The sequence below is a fragment of the Polyodon spathula genome, chromosome 5, assembly GCF_017654505.1.
Source record: "Polyodon spathula isolate WHYD16114869_AA chromosome 5, ASM1765450v1, whole genome shotgun sequence".
Lineage (NCBI taxonomy): Eukaryota > Metazoa > Chordata > Actinopteri > Acipenseriformes > Polyodontidae > Polyodon > Polyodon spathula.
In genome coordinates, this window is record NC_054538.1 from 27,169,167 (window position 1) to 27,184,879 (window position 15,713).

General features: G+C 37.6%; 1 protein-coding gene across 2 annotated transcripts in view; it reads right to left on the reverse strand.

Moving 5' to 3' along the window:
• Positions 1-15,135, reverse strand: part of LOC121315779 (heterogeneous nuclear ribonucleoprotein L-like) — a 46,961-nt gene extending 31,826 nt beyond the window's left edge. The window contains exon 1 of one of the 2 annotated variants that reach the window (XM_041250173.1): positions 14,769-15,135. In XM_041250173.1, coding sequence (XP_041106107.1) covers positions 14,769-14,933 — 165 coding nt within the window. In that variant the 5' untranslated portion in view covers positions 14,934-15,135. Of the gene's footprint in view, positions 1-14,711 lie in introns of both variants that reach the window. The other variant, XM_041250172.1, reaches the window with a different exon arrangement.
• Between the last annotated feature and the right edge of the window lie 578 nt (positions 15,136-15,713).

The following is a 15,713-nucleotide window of genomic DNA, read 5'->3' on the forward strand; positions in this document are numbered from 1 at the left end:
TCCGCTTAAGAGTCTAACATATAATAGTGTGCGGTTTGTAAGCACATCGCTTGTAAAAACCTGGGAGCTTTCATAAGGTCAGGCTGACTAACTGTCCAATTACCTTTGCGTTATTTCACATGCACTTCAAAGCGTTTCGAAGCAACTGTCTTACAACAGTAAGTGTAGCATTCATAGTCATGCAACTAAAAGCATTCACAGCTGCAAAGAAAACAGTGTAGTTATAAATAGAAGAGCCACAAAAGCATGCAATTATGAGTGATTCAGATCACACCATTAAAACACAAGCTCAGATTGTCTACTGTGACACACTACCACTACACATACAGAGCTGTTGTTTTTTTGTTTGTTTGTTTGTATTTAATACAACTACCAGTGATCTTAATTTAGTTCAACTAATGCAGGTTTGTCCATTAAAATAAAAGTAAGCCACAGGGTAGTTGCACGGGCAAGGAACAAAAAACAAACAAACGCAAGCAATGGAAGAATATGATCGTTGTTTCTAAACATAAAATATCATGAAGAGGAGGGAGCTACCATGAAGAAGGAGCTGCATGGCACACAGTGCACAAACACAGTGAGTTGAGACAAGATTACCTTTGCGTTTGTTATAGTTACAGCAAAGCATTTTCACATACAGCACTTACAGTTTAATCACACGAGAAATCAAACTAACCTAGATTATATGTAAGGTACAGAAATAAAAATACAAATTTGCATTTTTTTTATGGGATGGGGTGTAAAATCAGAGTCACACATTGCTCTGAAAATTAACGCCTCAAATACTGGCCCTCCAAGAGAAGGAAAAGACAGCCGCAAAAAATTGCAGGATTTTTGTAGCATGTGTGTGTAGTGTATGTGTGAGTGAGTGTGTGTAGTGTAGTGTATGTATGCGAGTGTGTGTAGTGTATGTATGTGAGTATCTGTGTAATAAAACATGTACATAAGTTCTGCCGCTGCACCCCTCACACCCTCTTTCTTTTGCAGAGTTCCAGTTTTTTTTTTGCTTTAATAAATATTATACCTATTTTTAGACTACGAAATGCCATGAAGAAGCCATTTTTACTAGAGATGGGTACGAGTACTCAAATACTGAGTACTCGCCAAGGACGTTAGTATTCGTTAACATATGGAGTTTACAACAATATGCTGGATTAATTTCATAAGCGTGGTAAAATAAAACATAAAAAGCGTGATGTCAATGTGGTATTGTGAAATAGATAGACCATGAAATTTGAAATGCTTACATTAACAGTACATTTTTAATGCAGTTTTTGCAACGACATGTTATTCAGAGTTGGGGAAGGGACTGTTTCAGCTAACGCTGAAATCATGTGGTTTGCATCACATCCTTCACTAGCAGTAGTACCAGACACTGTGATCCCGCCAGACCAGAGCAGATTACACAGTTCTTAACTGTTTGTCACGATATGCTCCTTCTAAGCTTTGTGGAGGGACAGGGCTTCCACGAACTGATGGACTTAGTTAAGTCAGAGTATTAAGTACCATCGCAGAGAACAATAACCACGAGAGTGGAGAAGAGGTACGACGAGAGGGCTGTGAAGTTAAAGTGTGACCTAAAGAGTGTCGACATGGTAACTATTACTGCAGACTCGTGGCCCGCTCTCACAACCGAGTCATACGTGACTGTTACTTGCCACTTCACCGAGGACTGGGAAATGAAAAGTGCTGTGCTGCAAACACGCAGCTCTGAAAAGCTGCCCATCTCAGAAGAGCCACGGAGGAGCGGGGCGTGTTGGAGAAAGTAAGTGCGTGTGTCCAAGACAATGCCAGCAACATGGTTCTAGCTAACCAGAGCCTTCTCCAGTGGGAATCTGTCCCATGTTTTGCTCATACTCTCCAGCTTGCCATGTAACAGTGGCTTTAAGATTGCAGGTGTGAGTCGTGTGGTAGGCGCAAGCAGTAGATTGGTGGCTCATTTTCACCACAGCACTGTCGCAACATGTGCCCTGAAACGAAAGCAAGAACAACAGAATCTGCCCGACCATAAACTAATTCAGCATTGTCACACTTGATGGAACTCTGTGTGTGAAATGTTCAAGCAACTCCACGAGCAAAGATGGGCAGTGTCAGCGACCCTCTCTGACAGAGACATCACCAAGCTCTCTGATGCAAGAACACTGGAATTGATAGATGAAAACTGACACACAATCAAGGACATTTTGCCTGCACTGCAATTGCTAAAGTAGGCCTCAACAGCCCTTTGTAGTGAAACCCATGTCTGCATCTCCATGGTGCAACCAGTCGCACACAGCCTGCTTACAACAGAGTCACGCAAATTATCCGAATTCAAGACTGCAGTGGCAGAATCCCTGAGAAAACGCATAACCCTAAACAGCTCAATGGATCCAGGTAAGTTGCAGATTTTATTGGTAGCCTAGTTCGCCTACACAAACAACAACCTAGCCTATGAAACATTATAGCTACATTATAGCCTATGGTTTTCTATACAGGCAAGGCAGCGCTTATTGCCTCTGCACTACATCCCAGGCATAAGCATCTCCGTTTTGTGGAGCCAGCATTCCACCTGACCATCCGAGAGAGACTGGCCGAACTGCACTTCAGTGTTCCTGAACTGAACACCACCAGAGCTGATGCCCAGACAGAAGCGACAAGCCACAACGATCAAAACCCATTGCAATGGTGGAAAATCAACAAAAAAAAAAGTACACCAAACTTAGTGTCCTGGCTAAGCAGTACCTATCAATCCCTGCAACCTCAGTTCCAGCAGAGAGGGTCTTTTCCACAGCGGGACAAATCGTAAATCGGCTCTGCACTCGCCTCTCCCCTGAGAATGTAGACATGCTTATTTTTTTTTAACAAAAATGATTGATTTGCTAGCGAAATATTTAGGCTATGTGAACTTTCTTCAAACTTTTGCATAAGAATGCGTCAGGCCTACGTCAAGTATTTATTTCGCTCAGATTTCAGTTACTGAAATAACTTATTTATGTTAACTTTTGACGGCTTCATTAAAAACGGTTTAATTATGCAATAGGCTAAATGTAGTCTAGTTACTTAGAAGGACACAAAGTGATCCTCCATTCTCATGTTTAATAAATTATTTTCAAATTGCACTTGTTTTCATTGTTGACTCATGTATGAAATGGCAAACCTTAGCCATTACAATCCGTCATGGTTAACAAGACTTGCATCATGGCTGGCATTAGGATAATTTAAATAAATGTGAACCCATTAAATATTCAAGAGTACTCAATAATAATATCATGAGGGTTCTCGAATAATTAAATAATTCCAAATGCCCATCCCTAATTTTTATCATGAAAAAATACAACCTTACACATGGCTAATATCTCAAAATGTACTGCATACTTAAAAAACGACACCAAAATCAGTTTAACAAAATGCAGCGATCATGAATTGAACTGGCAAGACATTTTTTGTGTGTGTTGTCTCAGCCTTCATTGCCAGAATGCTAAGTAGTTATAAAAAAAAAAAAAAAACGGTATCTGTTCTCGTACTCAAACACAACAACTGTCTATAGAAATCTAGAATACACAATATCAGAATATTGCAGAAATATTGGTATCCTTGTATTATTTTTACAGAAAATGAGCAGGAAGGACAGCAAAGTGTAATACAGAATCACTATCCAATTGTACTATAACTGTTAGCTGTGACTTTAAAAGCAATGTTCTTTCTGAGATCCTCAAATATTTGCAGAATTTACATTCTTTTCCCTGTAATAGTTTGTTTGTTTGTTTTGTGCTAAAAATAATATCTTCCTTTTATAATATCAACCGTCTGTTTGGGAGGAGACTATAAACAGTTAATAGGCAGTACTGTATATGATAATATGAGGGAAATTTTGTTTCTGAACTTTGTTTTTCTTTTCTTTTTTTATAGAAAATGATTTATAAGGACAGATGACATCTGAAGCCAGATCAGCCTGAAGGGAGCCAGCCGGGACATGCTCTTGTATAGAACACAAATAGAAATAGGGTTCCACGCTTATGAACAATTCAATATGAGCTACAAATCTATTTTGATATATTTAGTACTCAGATTCTACAGATATGCACACTGAAGGTGAGCACCTTCCCTCAGGGGGAGAACAAAAAAATATATACAGTGCATAATGAAATCAAATACATACAGTGCATAATGAAATCAAATACAGAGTGCAGAATAAAATATAATAATACAGCTTGTTTGTCCGTGGCGCTCAGCTTCTCTCTCTGGCATGCAGCTGATTGCAGGCCAAGCACTTTGAAGTGACTGTCAACTCCCTTACTGGGGAGTGCTGCTCTTTTCAAAGAGCACCTTTTGCACTGCAGAACTGGAGGTGTATTAATCTAAAGCTACAATGTCACACATTCAGTTCTATACAAATATATTTACTGTGTTCAGTCTTTCTTTGTGTAGAATCTGCTTTTGCAGTAAACAGACTTTGTTGACTAGTTGATCTAAGAACCCACGCTCAAGCAGCATTAGGTTATGGCTCTGTTATAGCTCGAGAAAAAAGGATAATATATATTTTCTAAACGAAAAATACTTAATTGTGTGAAAGCTATTTTAAAAATGGTATACTACAGTATTACATCAGAACAAGAAAAAGACTGACTGTGACATAGAAATTTACCTTATTTAGAGGTTAATACTGTACAAAATTACAGACTGCTTCAGTATTTAAACTGGGATAATTTCATAGAATACTGTAGTTGGAACAGATTACACTGCAGTGTAGACAATGTCCTTTGTGTGCCAGAATTGAAAATATTTCTTTGGTCGTGCCAGTAACAATGAAATTGTGGAACTAACCTTGTGTTATTGATTAAATAGCTATAATCAAAACAGGCTGTGATGCATAACTACACTATATTACTATTTTCAGCTCTAATGCTAATTAAGTTGTCAATAATATCTGCAATACTGAACCAGATGTACTGTACCACTAACTGCTACAGTCTATCTTACTGTTCAAAATGCTCACTTGATTTGTTGGCCAATGCAAATTTACAGCATGCTAAACATTACAGGATGTCAAGTAAATCATGGGAAGTAAGCTTCCCTCCTTAGCACCTGTAAACCAAGGTCTGAATACATGCAACACCTTATACTGCATGGAAAATTCCTGACACTAATAGGGTGCAGGCTTATATTTAGCTTGAAATTGCTGCTATAATTGTATTCAGTGCATTATTTCCAGACACAGTACTAATAAGTATGAATCTGATTTTTTTAAAGTATTATCTGAAAAATACAATGCACATTATTCCAGCCAACAAATTCAGGATCTAACAATATACTGTACTATACACAATATACAGGTAAAGTGCTTGTTGAGTTAGGGTGCTGAATATCAGGTTTTACCACTGCATTAGTTAGGGCTGATTTCACTCTGAATTTTCAATAAGGCAATATTGTTGTACAGAAAGACTATTACAGTTTTCCAATAATGGATTTTGTGACTGGGCTGCTTCAGGCTGCCTGACAGAGGATGATGTGTCTGCTGTGAAATATCACATCGGCAGACAGGTGCTGCAGTGAAAAACAAAGGTTAGGAAAAAAAAAAAAACACACACACACACAAAATAACAGCAGTCCTGGCACAGTGATAAAATCAAGTTAATAAATCTAATAAGATAGAGTGTTTCTGAAACTATGCACACTTTCAACACTGCAGAAATGGAACTTGAGGTTGATACAGTTTCCGCAGTAAAAACATAACTGTGTGAACATTTTGCATTTAAAATGGCGCTAGGTTCTATACAGTAGCACAGTCTTCATTTGGATCACCTTGCTATATATTAAGACAATCGGTTGGCTGAATGTTTAACCCTTTGTTCCCGGTTACCACAGCAGTTTTAGCAATGGTTTTAGCAATGTTTTTTCTGATACCCAGTTGTTCCAGTTTTGTGTCATTTCTGGAATACGACACACAGTAGAGTTGTATTACAAACAGGAGTTTCACTCCTCAAGCAATGTACACACTATAAAATCAATAAAAAGGACTTTGTTACTCAACCATTAATTTGTGCAGCTCAGAAAAAGATTGACTGATTGCATTTATTACAGATGGCAAGATGAAAGCACAATTAGTTTTTAGTATATCAAGCTCCACTTACTGTATGCTTACAATATATATTGGATCATGCTTGGAATACATTTCCCTTTTTTCTCAAAACCCACAATCAAAGCACCAACAACCGCACAAAGGTCACGCTTGCAGTTACAGACAATCAAAGACTGCAGCCGTTCTTCTAATAATCGAATTTATTAGGCTGCTATGGTTTTAATGAGTTAAAGGTATAATTGTTTGCTGATGACGCTCTGAATATTATTATTTTAAATCTGGCTCAGAATAAGCTACAGTCTTGAACTACTAGCACAGCCTGTTTCTTTTCAAGCCTTTGTTCTTACTAAATTGATCCTGTACCAGAGATATAAGGTGCCAAATTAATCAAGATACTGCATTTTCTGCTGTTTGCTTGAGCTAATTTACATTAAGATAGCTTCCCTCTCATTAGTGTAAAACTAGTTGACTAATCAGCCATATTACTGTGGCAACATCTAAGTCTCATGTTACAGTAATAAATTGTGTAATGTTACTTTATCGTTTTCACTGAAACTTTTGTGTGTTTTAAAAGGATAAAAGCTTTAACGCTAACCAAGTTGCTACCAGTTTCTGATAGCCAAATAAAGTAAACATTTCATAGTTGCATATGGTGACTACAGCTACATCAAACAAATAGCGGTACAACATCATTGTTTTTAATCGTTTTACAGTAGCAGCTAGGGGCATTAGACTACTCTTATTTCAGATCACTGGAAAAAAAAAAAGTAATGTATTGCATGGGCTTTACCAAAAGAGCCAGGGGTAAGAATGCAGTTTAACTCCATTCCCTTTGAATCTCACCAGATCTGACAAACTTACAACCTCGAGTTAAGATTGATACATTTCATCGGCTTTCCAGAAAGAATGACATCTATATCAAATATAAACCATGAACATAAACTGCTAAATAAGCACCACAGTTCCCTGAATGTCGAAAGCAGAAACATGCAGCAATGTTTTAAATAACATGTTTACACAGATAATCACGAATAAACTAAAATAAAGGTGGTAGCGTCTCGCTTTCATCTTGGCAAATTTGTCAAACCCTGCCTGTAAATCTAATGTTTTTGCCGAACTAGCAACATTTCCATACGGTGAAAATGTGTTAGAAAAATAAATCCATTGATTTTCATGTATAACATTGTCTAACCATTATTTCCACATACATGCATATTTAAGCAATGTGACATTTTAAAACAGTAGTTCTAACAGTACATTTCAACCAGAATGTAGCTGCACACTGTAGTTTACTACCTTAAATATTATTTTCTGCCGGTCCACTGTGAAAAAGAACAATGAGTTTATAGACAGCTTTGCAAACTCAAAAACGCACAACACAACCGAACCCTATACACACCCGTCTCAAATCTGTCCCTCCTTGTTGTCTTGCTGCATTTAATTTATTCAGTTTTCCACTTGCTGTGACAAACATATCCGATATTTGCCTTTGACTCATCACGATGTCAATAATATTACATTATAATAGAAATAATACAATATAATGTCATTTTTTGTTGTATAGTTACTGGAAAGCGATGAATAAAAAAAAAATTAATGAATGCCCCTAACGGACGCATTGATAATCTGAGCGCGATTTGAGAACGATTACATCACATGGCAACCATCGAGGACTTCATTTCGGACCCGTGTTAGATTCAGGGGCGTGCACAAGAGGAGGCATGCAGGGACACTGGCACCTCCAATAATCATCTCCAAAATATTGATTTCTGCTTATCAATGTACTGTGTTTGCACTTGCTGTCACTGACACTCACAAACAACGTATTTCCTCATAATATTTGCACGCGCATATTCTTGTCCACTTAATGTTTGTGTCCAGCTGCAGTTGTGCAATTAGTGGAAAAACAACACATTTTTTAAAGTACGCTATTTTATGTTAGCACTTATTTTGCAGAGGGAGGACATTGGTTTAGCCAGTGCAGTGTCTCAGAAAGCCGTTTAAAAATTTGGCGCATCCTGTGAACTGACGAGAAGTTAGTTCTATTAGTAGGGTAGACCGGGGACAGTTGTAACAGTTTTTACATTTTGCATCATAACTCCGAGATTATTTGAGCTGGTTTTCCTATTTTTTGATACAAACAATTTACACCTGTCTGTTACCAATTCCCACAGATTTCATGTTTGTAGCGGTAATGTAAAGACCACAGTATTGCTTCAAATGCAAGGAGTCCGGTGTTACAATTGACCCTATGTCCGGGGGCAGTTATAACAGTGGTCGGGGTCAGATGTAACATTTTGTGTATTTTATTTAATGACAAATAAACAACAACACATTGTATTTCATTTAAAAATTGGATATCTTTATACAACAAGATATATATCTTTAATACTCAAACAATGTTCAATAGCATAATAGGAACAATTGTCATACATTCTAATTGAATTAATCAAACTTTACCGAAATATTGTCAATGTTTTTCTTTTGTAACAAGAACAATTTTAAACATTTATTTTGTATCTACATTGAATCACTTAGAATATGTAGTGTTTTGTACTAGCTGAAAGCAGACCTACTTTCAAAACTTAATACTTTGAAAACTAGGGCTTTTCAAAATAACTATTTCACTCTGACTCACAATTGTATATATATATATATATATATATATATATATATATATATATATATATATATATATATATATATATATATAAAACTTGCCTCATTCAGTGCAAGCTAGCTTTGTGGGCCCAAAACTTGCAGGACCAGCACTGAACCCATACTTCCTTGGGTCGGGATGAAGCATAATCTTCAAGGCACACTATACAAATGTTCTCTTCCTCATCAGAAAGATCAAACTCTTCCTTTCTCAGGTGTTATGTCTTTGCCGTTTTCTTTCCGGTTTTCTTTGTTTTATCATTGACCCACAGTTTTTTTTCAGCTTCCATGGCTAATTTTACAGGTGTGTCAGTGAGAATTGCTGATACTCTCCTCTTTCTCCCTTTTGTTTTGACTTCCCTTGGGACTGCTTTAGGGAATGGGTGGACAGTGACTGGAGAGAAAGCTTCCTCTTGTGTCTCCTTTTGGAGAGCTTGATTAGAGCCTGATGTACTTGCCTCTGGAGAGGTGGCCTGACATGTTGTTAGTGAGGTGACCTGAGGTGTAGTTAGTGAGGTTAGGGTTAGGGGTTATGGTTAGGGTTAGGGTAAGGGTTAAGACGCGAGTTGAACTGTAGCAGCCTACAGGAGGTAGATTAATAGATCCTTCCTCAGCTTACTTTTTTCTGGCCTTCTGTACAATGTTACGTGACAAATCTCAAATGATTTTGCCACAGCTCTCACTGACTTTCCCTCATTGTTAACTTCACTGGATTCTTGCTCCAAGATGTGTAATGGCACACCCCTACTTGTCTTCCTCGGTCTAACTCTTGGCATACTGAAATAAAAAAAAAAGAGCTAGTTTTGTATGGGGTCAATTGTAACGCGTGTAACAACTGACCCAACCCTGGGAGCCATGATTAAACTGCATGTCCTGGCAAGAAACAACAAAACTAACAACAAACAACAGTGTAAATTATAAGTACACAGATCAGCTATAAAAAATATATAGCTTTAAATTAATTAACTGGGAAACTCAGGGATATATCACAAAAATAAATTTGGTGAAAAAAGTTACTTACCTACCTCAAAAATCATTTTTTGTGGATAAAATCTTAAGCTTTTATCACAGGAAGTCTCTTTTCCACAGACAGGCAGGGAACCTAACTGAGCATGTGCAGAGTGATATGCATCACTCTAGCTTGTCTCTGATTGGAGAAATTCAAGGTGTTACAACTGACCCCGGTCTCCCCTACTTTTTAAAAGCTAAAAATCATGCCAATGAACTGAATCTACAAATACCAACCTTCAGGAAAAGGCACCAGACAAAAACACTGGAATATTTTTTATTGGACTCCCACAGCCAGAATCCTATGTTTTTTAACCTTTGCATGAGAAATATAAAGTCGATTTTTTTTCCCCGAGCTTGAATGCTACAATAAGTGAGATCTATAGACAATTTAGTCAGAAAAGTAGAGAAATACTCCAAGCCATGTCCTATCTTGAAAACTGAAAACCTGAAGACTGTTTATATACTAAAGGAAAGCATTTGTGAAGCTGAATCAAGAATTTCAATGCTGTTCCTGAAACGCAGTATGATTTATTTGTACACCACACTGAATCTATTTTAACACAAGGGAATCAAACAATGCAATGTCTAAGCCAGCACTCATGAAGGTCGTAAAGAACATGACCTGGGACTCCTGTATCCTGATGCATTCGACCTACTGGTCCTTTTGGCCACACTACCTGTTACAGTTGCAACTGCAGAAAGATGTTTCAGTGTTAAAAAGCTCCAAAGTGTGTGGACTTTCATTGAAAAGGCAAGTGAGTGTAATGCTATTTATTTATATAACCATATCAATGCACACACATTTGTATTCCTATACTTGTGGGGACTTCTCAATGACACTCACTATATTTTTATTTACTATTTCTAACTCCAGTCAGACATAACTGCACACAGGGTGAAAGTCGACAACAAACTAAATATTTTGGCACTTCTATTTTTTTTTTAAATGCATATTTAGTACATAAAAAGGTGTTTTACAAAATTTATTTCAGACATGGTTCATACAGTATGATCTGTTTTGTAAATTCCTGACTTATGATACAATTTTCTGTTCTCAGAAAGTTGTAAAAGTGGTAATAAAACAGGTAACGGTACTGTACATGGAAGAAGTGAAACCCTGCAGACACAGTACCTTATTAGGTGAACTACAGGGGACCCCATCTGTCTGATATATTTTGATTGTAGGCTTATGGTTAATTTACCATTACTAACTGTAATGCAAAAAAACAAAACCAATCATGCACAGTGCAGGAGGTGTCACTTTGAAGGCTGTCACGCTGTACAGACTGAACTAAAATAAAACCTTTACTGATTTCAGCTACAGTACGGTGAGCTGCCAAAAAATAACTACAGTACACCAGACCCTCACTAATCTAAACACTGGCTGTGCGAACTGACCAATAATTCTAGATAATGAAATGCAAGCTCGAAAAAAATGCAATATAAGAACATAAGAACATAAGAAAGTTTACATACGAGAGGAGGCCATTCGGCCCATCTTGCTCGTTTGGTTGTTAGTAGCTTATTGATCCCAGAATCTCATCAAGCAGCTTCTTGAAGGATCCCAGGGTGTCAGCTTCAACAACATTATTGGGGAGTTGATTCCAGACCCTCACAATTCTCTGTGTAAAAAAGTGCCTCCTATTTTCTGTTCTGAATGCCCCTTTGTCTAATCTCCACTTGTGACCCCTGGCCCTTGTTTCTTTTTTCAGGCTGAAAAAGTCCCTTGGGTCGACACTGTCAATACCTTTTAGAATTTTGAATGCTTGAATTAGGTCGCCACGTAGTCTTCTTTGTTCAAGACTGAACAGATTCAGTTCTTTTAGCCTGTCTGCATATGACATGCCTTTTAAGCACGGAATAATTCTGGTCGCTCTTCTTTGCACTCTTTCTAGAGCAACAATATCTTTTTTATAGCGAGGTGACCAGAACTGCACACAATATTCAAGATGAGGTCTTACTAGTGCATTGTACAGTTTTAACATTACTTCCCTTGATTTAAATTCAGCACTTTTCACAATGTATCCGAGCATCTTGTTAGCCTTTTTTATAGCTTCCCCACATTGTCTAGATGAAGACATTTCTGAGTCAACAAAAACTCCTAGGTCTTTTTCATAGATTCCTTCTCCAATTTCAGTATCTCCCATATGGTATTTATAATGTACATTTTTATTTCCTGCGTGCAGTACCTTACACTTTTCTCTATTAAATGTCATTTGCCATGCCATATTGGAATTCTTCGATGAGTGTAAAGTATTTATAACAGACTATACAGTTTTTTTCCAAAGGGTTATTCCTGATATTGGATTAAATACTTACAAAAGTCATTTTTAGTCCAGTACAGGTTACGAACAAATCACTACTGTCTGCTGCCAACCGTCTCGGATTAGTAAGACTAGTTTATTAGGGGCACTGCAGAAAAACTTTTTAAAAGACCAAAGAGCTGTTAAACTGGTTTAACAATCTGTTTTCTGGAGAGCACTCATAGGTTAGTACTGCAGAACACTTTTTCAAAGGTCATTGTGAGTGTGGCTTTGTCACCTGCTGATGGCAAAAGGGGTTGGTAACAACTGAAGCTGTTCTGATTTTATTACACACAGTAACGGCCTCCTATAAAGGAAATCATCTCTAACATTAACAGATCCACGCAGTTGTAAAAAATTAACTATACGCAACGCATCTGTTAATCTTAAAGAACAACCAAAACATAAGAAATTCTCTTTTAGAGTTAGGGTTTGTTAATGACGCCACAGACAATAATGAAATGTGTTCTCTCACAGCAGTGTTACCTTTCCTGGAGCAATTAAACATGTGCTAAATTGGATTTTAAATGATACGCAATCAGCTGCCTATTATAATAATGCTTGTGCTTTCATTTGTGTAAACCTGAATGGAATGGCACTGAGATAAAGGTACAGCGTTTATCTGTGAGCAGGCAGCCATTGCTTGGGGCTGAGGAATCAAAGTGTTTTCTCTGTGATTAGTGAAAGCTGATCCCCCATAGAAGATTTGTGCAGCCCTGAACATAATGCAGCACTTTGGGATGTTAATCCAGGGAATACTTTTATTGCTTCCTCGTAACTGGAGCCAAATGTAAATCTGACAAAAAAGAGAGCTGCTCTAAAAACAGGGTTTTACTGTACAAAGCAATGAATGTAGGGGTTCACAGAGAACAGAAAAGCTAATCGCAGCCTACCACTGACACAAGGACAGCCAGTACCCTACTAAGAATTTTTAATACCTTAATCTACTGAACAGCATATCCTTATGCTAGCAAGCTGCTTTTTATAACATGTACATTTTAAAGCGTCACACCAGTCAAATCAAACTAACTTGAGACTACAGTGTTTTGAGGGTTTGTCTTCAACTCCAGCGTGTTTGAGGTCCATAGAAGTGTGAACACCCAAGCACCTTGCACTAGATGCTTATATAATACAGTAAATTAACCCAGGTTTATGACACAACACTAAAATGGACTCCTTTTTTTGCACCCATGAGAAAGGCATTTTAAATTTTTAGAATGTGAGTAATTTATTTACAAAACGTGGTAAATATTAATTAAATAAGAAGAAATGCGATTTTCCATTTTAGTTTTAGAATTTTAAAGAGGCTAACTTAACTTTAAAAAACATTGGAAATAACCCATACAGTGTGCACATTTCAGTTCTTAAGTTTTTACGGGCTGAGATAGTTGCTTTAAAAGATGGTTTGTACTAAAAGGCTAAAATATGTACAAGAACACAGAAATTGGACTATGGAACAATGGTCAAAGGTGCTTTGGACTGTTATATTTCAACAAAATACCTACCAATAGAAGTGTTTTTTTGTTTGTTTTTTTTAAGGTAATGGTTTTTTTTAAACAATATACTGCTGCAAGTCGTTCTTTTTTTTAAATTGACAAGTCCATCATAGTCTTTTGTTCTTTTTTAACATTGACAAGTCGATCATAGTCTTTTATTCCAGTGAGGCAAAATATGTTTGCCGGGCTTCACTAAGTAACTGCCTCAAGAGAGCTAATCTCCACAAGTTAGTCCGAGGCATACGTTTGTTTGTTTGTTTTATTTGTTTCTTTGTTTGTTTGTTTGTTTGTTTGTGTGAGTCAGTGAGTGAGTGAGTGAGTGTGTGTGTGTGGAGACCGCGGGCATTGCGTCGGCATTGGCAATAATATACTGTATTTCAGAGATAAAACTCTTCATTAGCCGTTTGCATTGTTCTTTTTTCTCCAAAATATGTCGTGCAGACACGTTAAATGCAGCAGATAAAGGACAATCGTAGGGAAGAAGAAAAGATTGAACGACTGATCTGCGATGGTGACTGCTAATGTGAACATGAACACACTTTTATTTACCAAAATAATGAAGAATGAAAATAAACAAATACCGCGTAACCCTTTTAACTGAATTAACCCTGGTGGTTGTGCCTCTGCGGCGAATCCAAATAATTGCTGTGTTGTGACAACAAAACAGGGTAGTGCTGAACAAAGTACATGCGTGCTCAAATATCTGGAACAATTATATTACATTTCCTCAGCTTCTTTATGTTACAATACTGATGTATAAAAAACACCATGATTGTGTGCATAGGGTATGCCAAACACCAGTGAAAGTAAAACGTTACTCAAGCTGAACATGCAGATCCGCAGGAGAACATTATAACAGCATTAATCAGGGATAAATTCAACGGAATTTTAAAATGTGATTACTGAAACTAAATGAGGTTTTTATAGGTAAAGAGATAAAGAGGCGTGTATTACAGTATAAATAATATAATCCGAAACAAGACTAACAACCAAGGTGATGATGGTAACGCCAAGGTTGCTGTGAATGCTGTCAACATTAACTGCATCGGTACATATCGCAGCTTTATGACAAAAGTTGTATACAAGGTATTATCCACTTATCTATCCTATGCAAATTTTTGAAATTATATTCTTCCAATGTTGTAAACAGCAATAGGTGGTACGTTTCATTTTCTCTTTTCTTACCCTTCTTGATCCATATTGTGATGAAGACCACTGGGCCCTTTTTTCTGCTCCACCTACCACGGGTTTATCACCATCGTCACCAAGCAGCAAGCCAGGAGATGCTGAATCCGAATCCTCTCCCTCTTCTAATTCCTCCCCCTCCTCCACCTCTACCTCTACAGTCTTCAGTCGCTTGGCAGCTCGCTCATACTCCCCTTCTTCGTATACCTCTACCAGAGACATCCTTCTGCCAATTCAACAGCGAACACCAAAGCAAACGACGCGGTATCCACTACGTGTTAAATCAATATGCGGTGCATTCAACGTCACTAGGTGTGGGCTGCAGCGCTTACTTCAATCAGTCTGTTTTGCTTCGTTCATTGCACAGCAATTGCCACTCAAGCGCCGCCGATAGCCTCTCACTGATCTGTCATCAGCTCTGGACTATTTCGTTCACATTACTGTATGGACAGGTAAGCCCCGCCTCTACCATGCTCATTGGAGGTTCTGTCGTGTCTGCGGTTACACTCTGAATTCTAATTGGCAATCGCCGTTCGCAGCAGGTAAAGTAAAGGGTGGCGAATCGGAAGCTTCTTGTGTGAAATAAACTATTGTCACGAGTAGTCAAGATTGAATATTTGTTTGTGGAAGCAGTGTTCAATTAAAAAAAAAACACAGAAGTGTAGAACTGCTTCTATAAACAGTATAAAGAGAAACTGATCTCTTCTTACCGAAGTGAGGCGTTTACCGTTGCGAATACTGCTTCCAGTCTACCAAAAATGTTTTCACCCAGTGCTAGAATGTATCAATTTTAATAATGTGATTATATATTTGTCTTTTCTAAACTCTTGTTGATGGTACTTATACGTTTACAGTAGGTCCTAGGGTTTGTACCTTTTACCTAAGTAAAATGTTATACAGGTAGCACTGTTATTCTGTTTTGTAAAACCGAGTTATTTATCCAGCCCTAAGACAGACCGTGAGGACATTATTCTATAACACGGGCAAATAGTTATTGTTTTG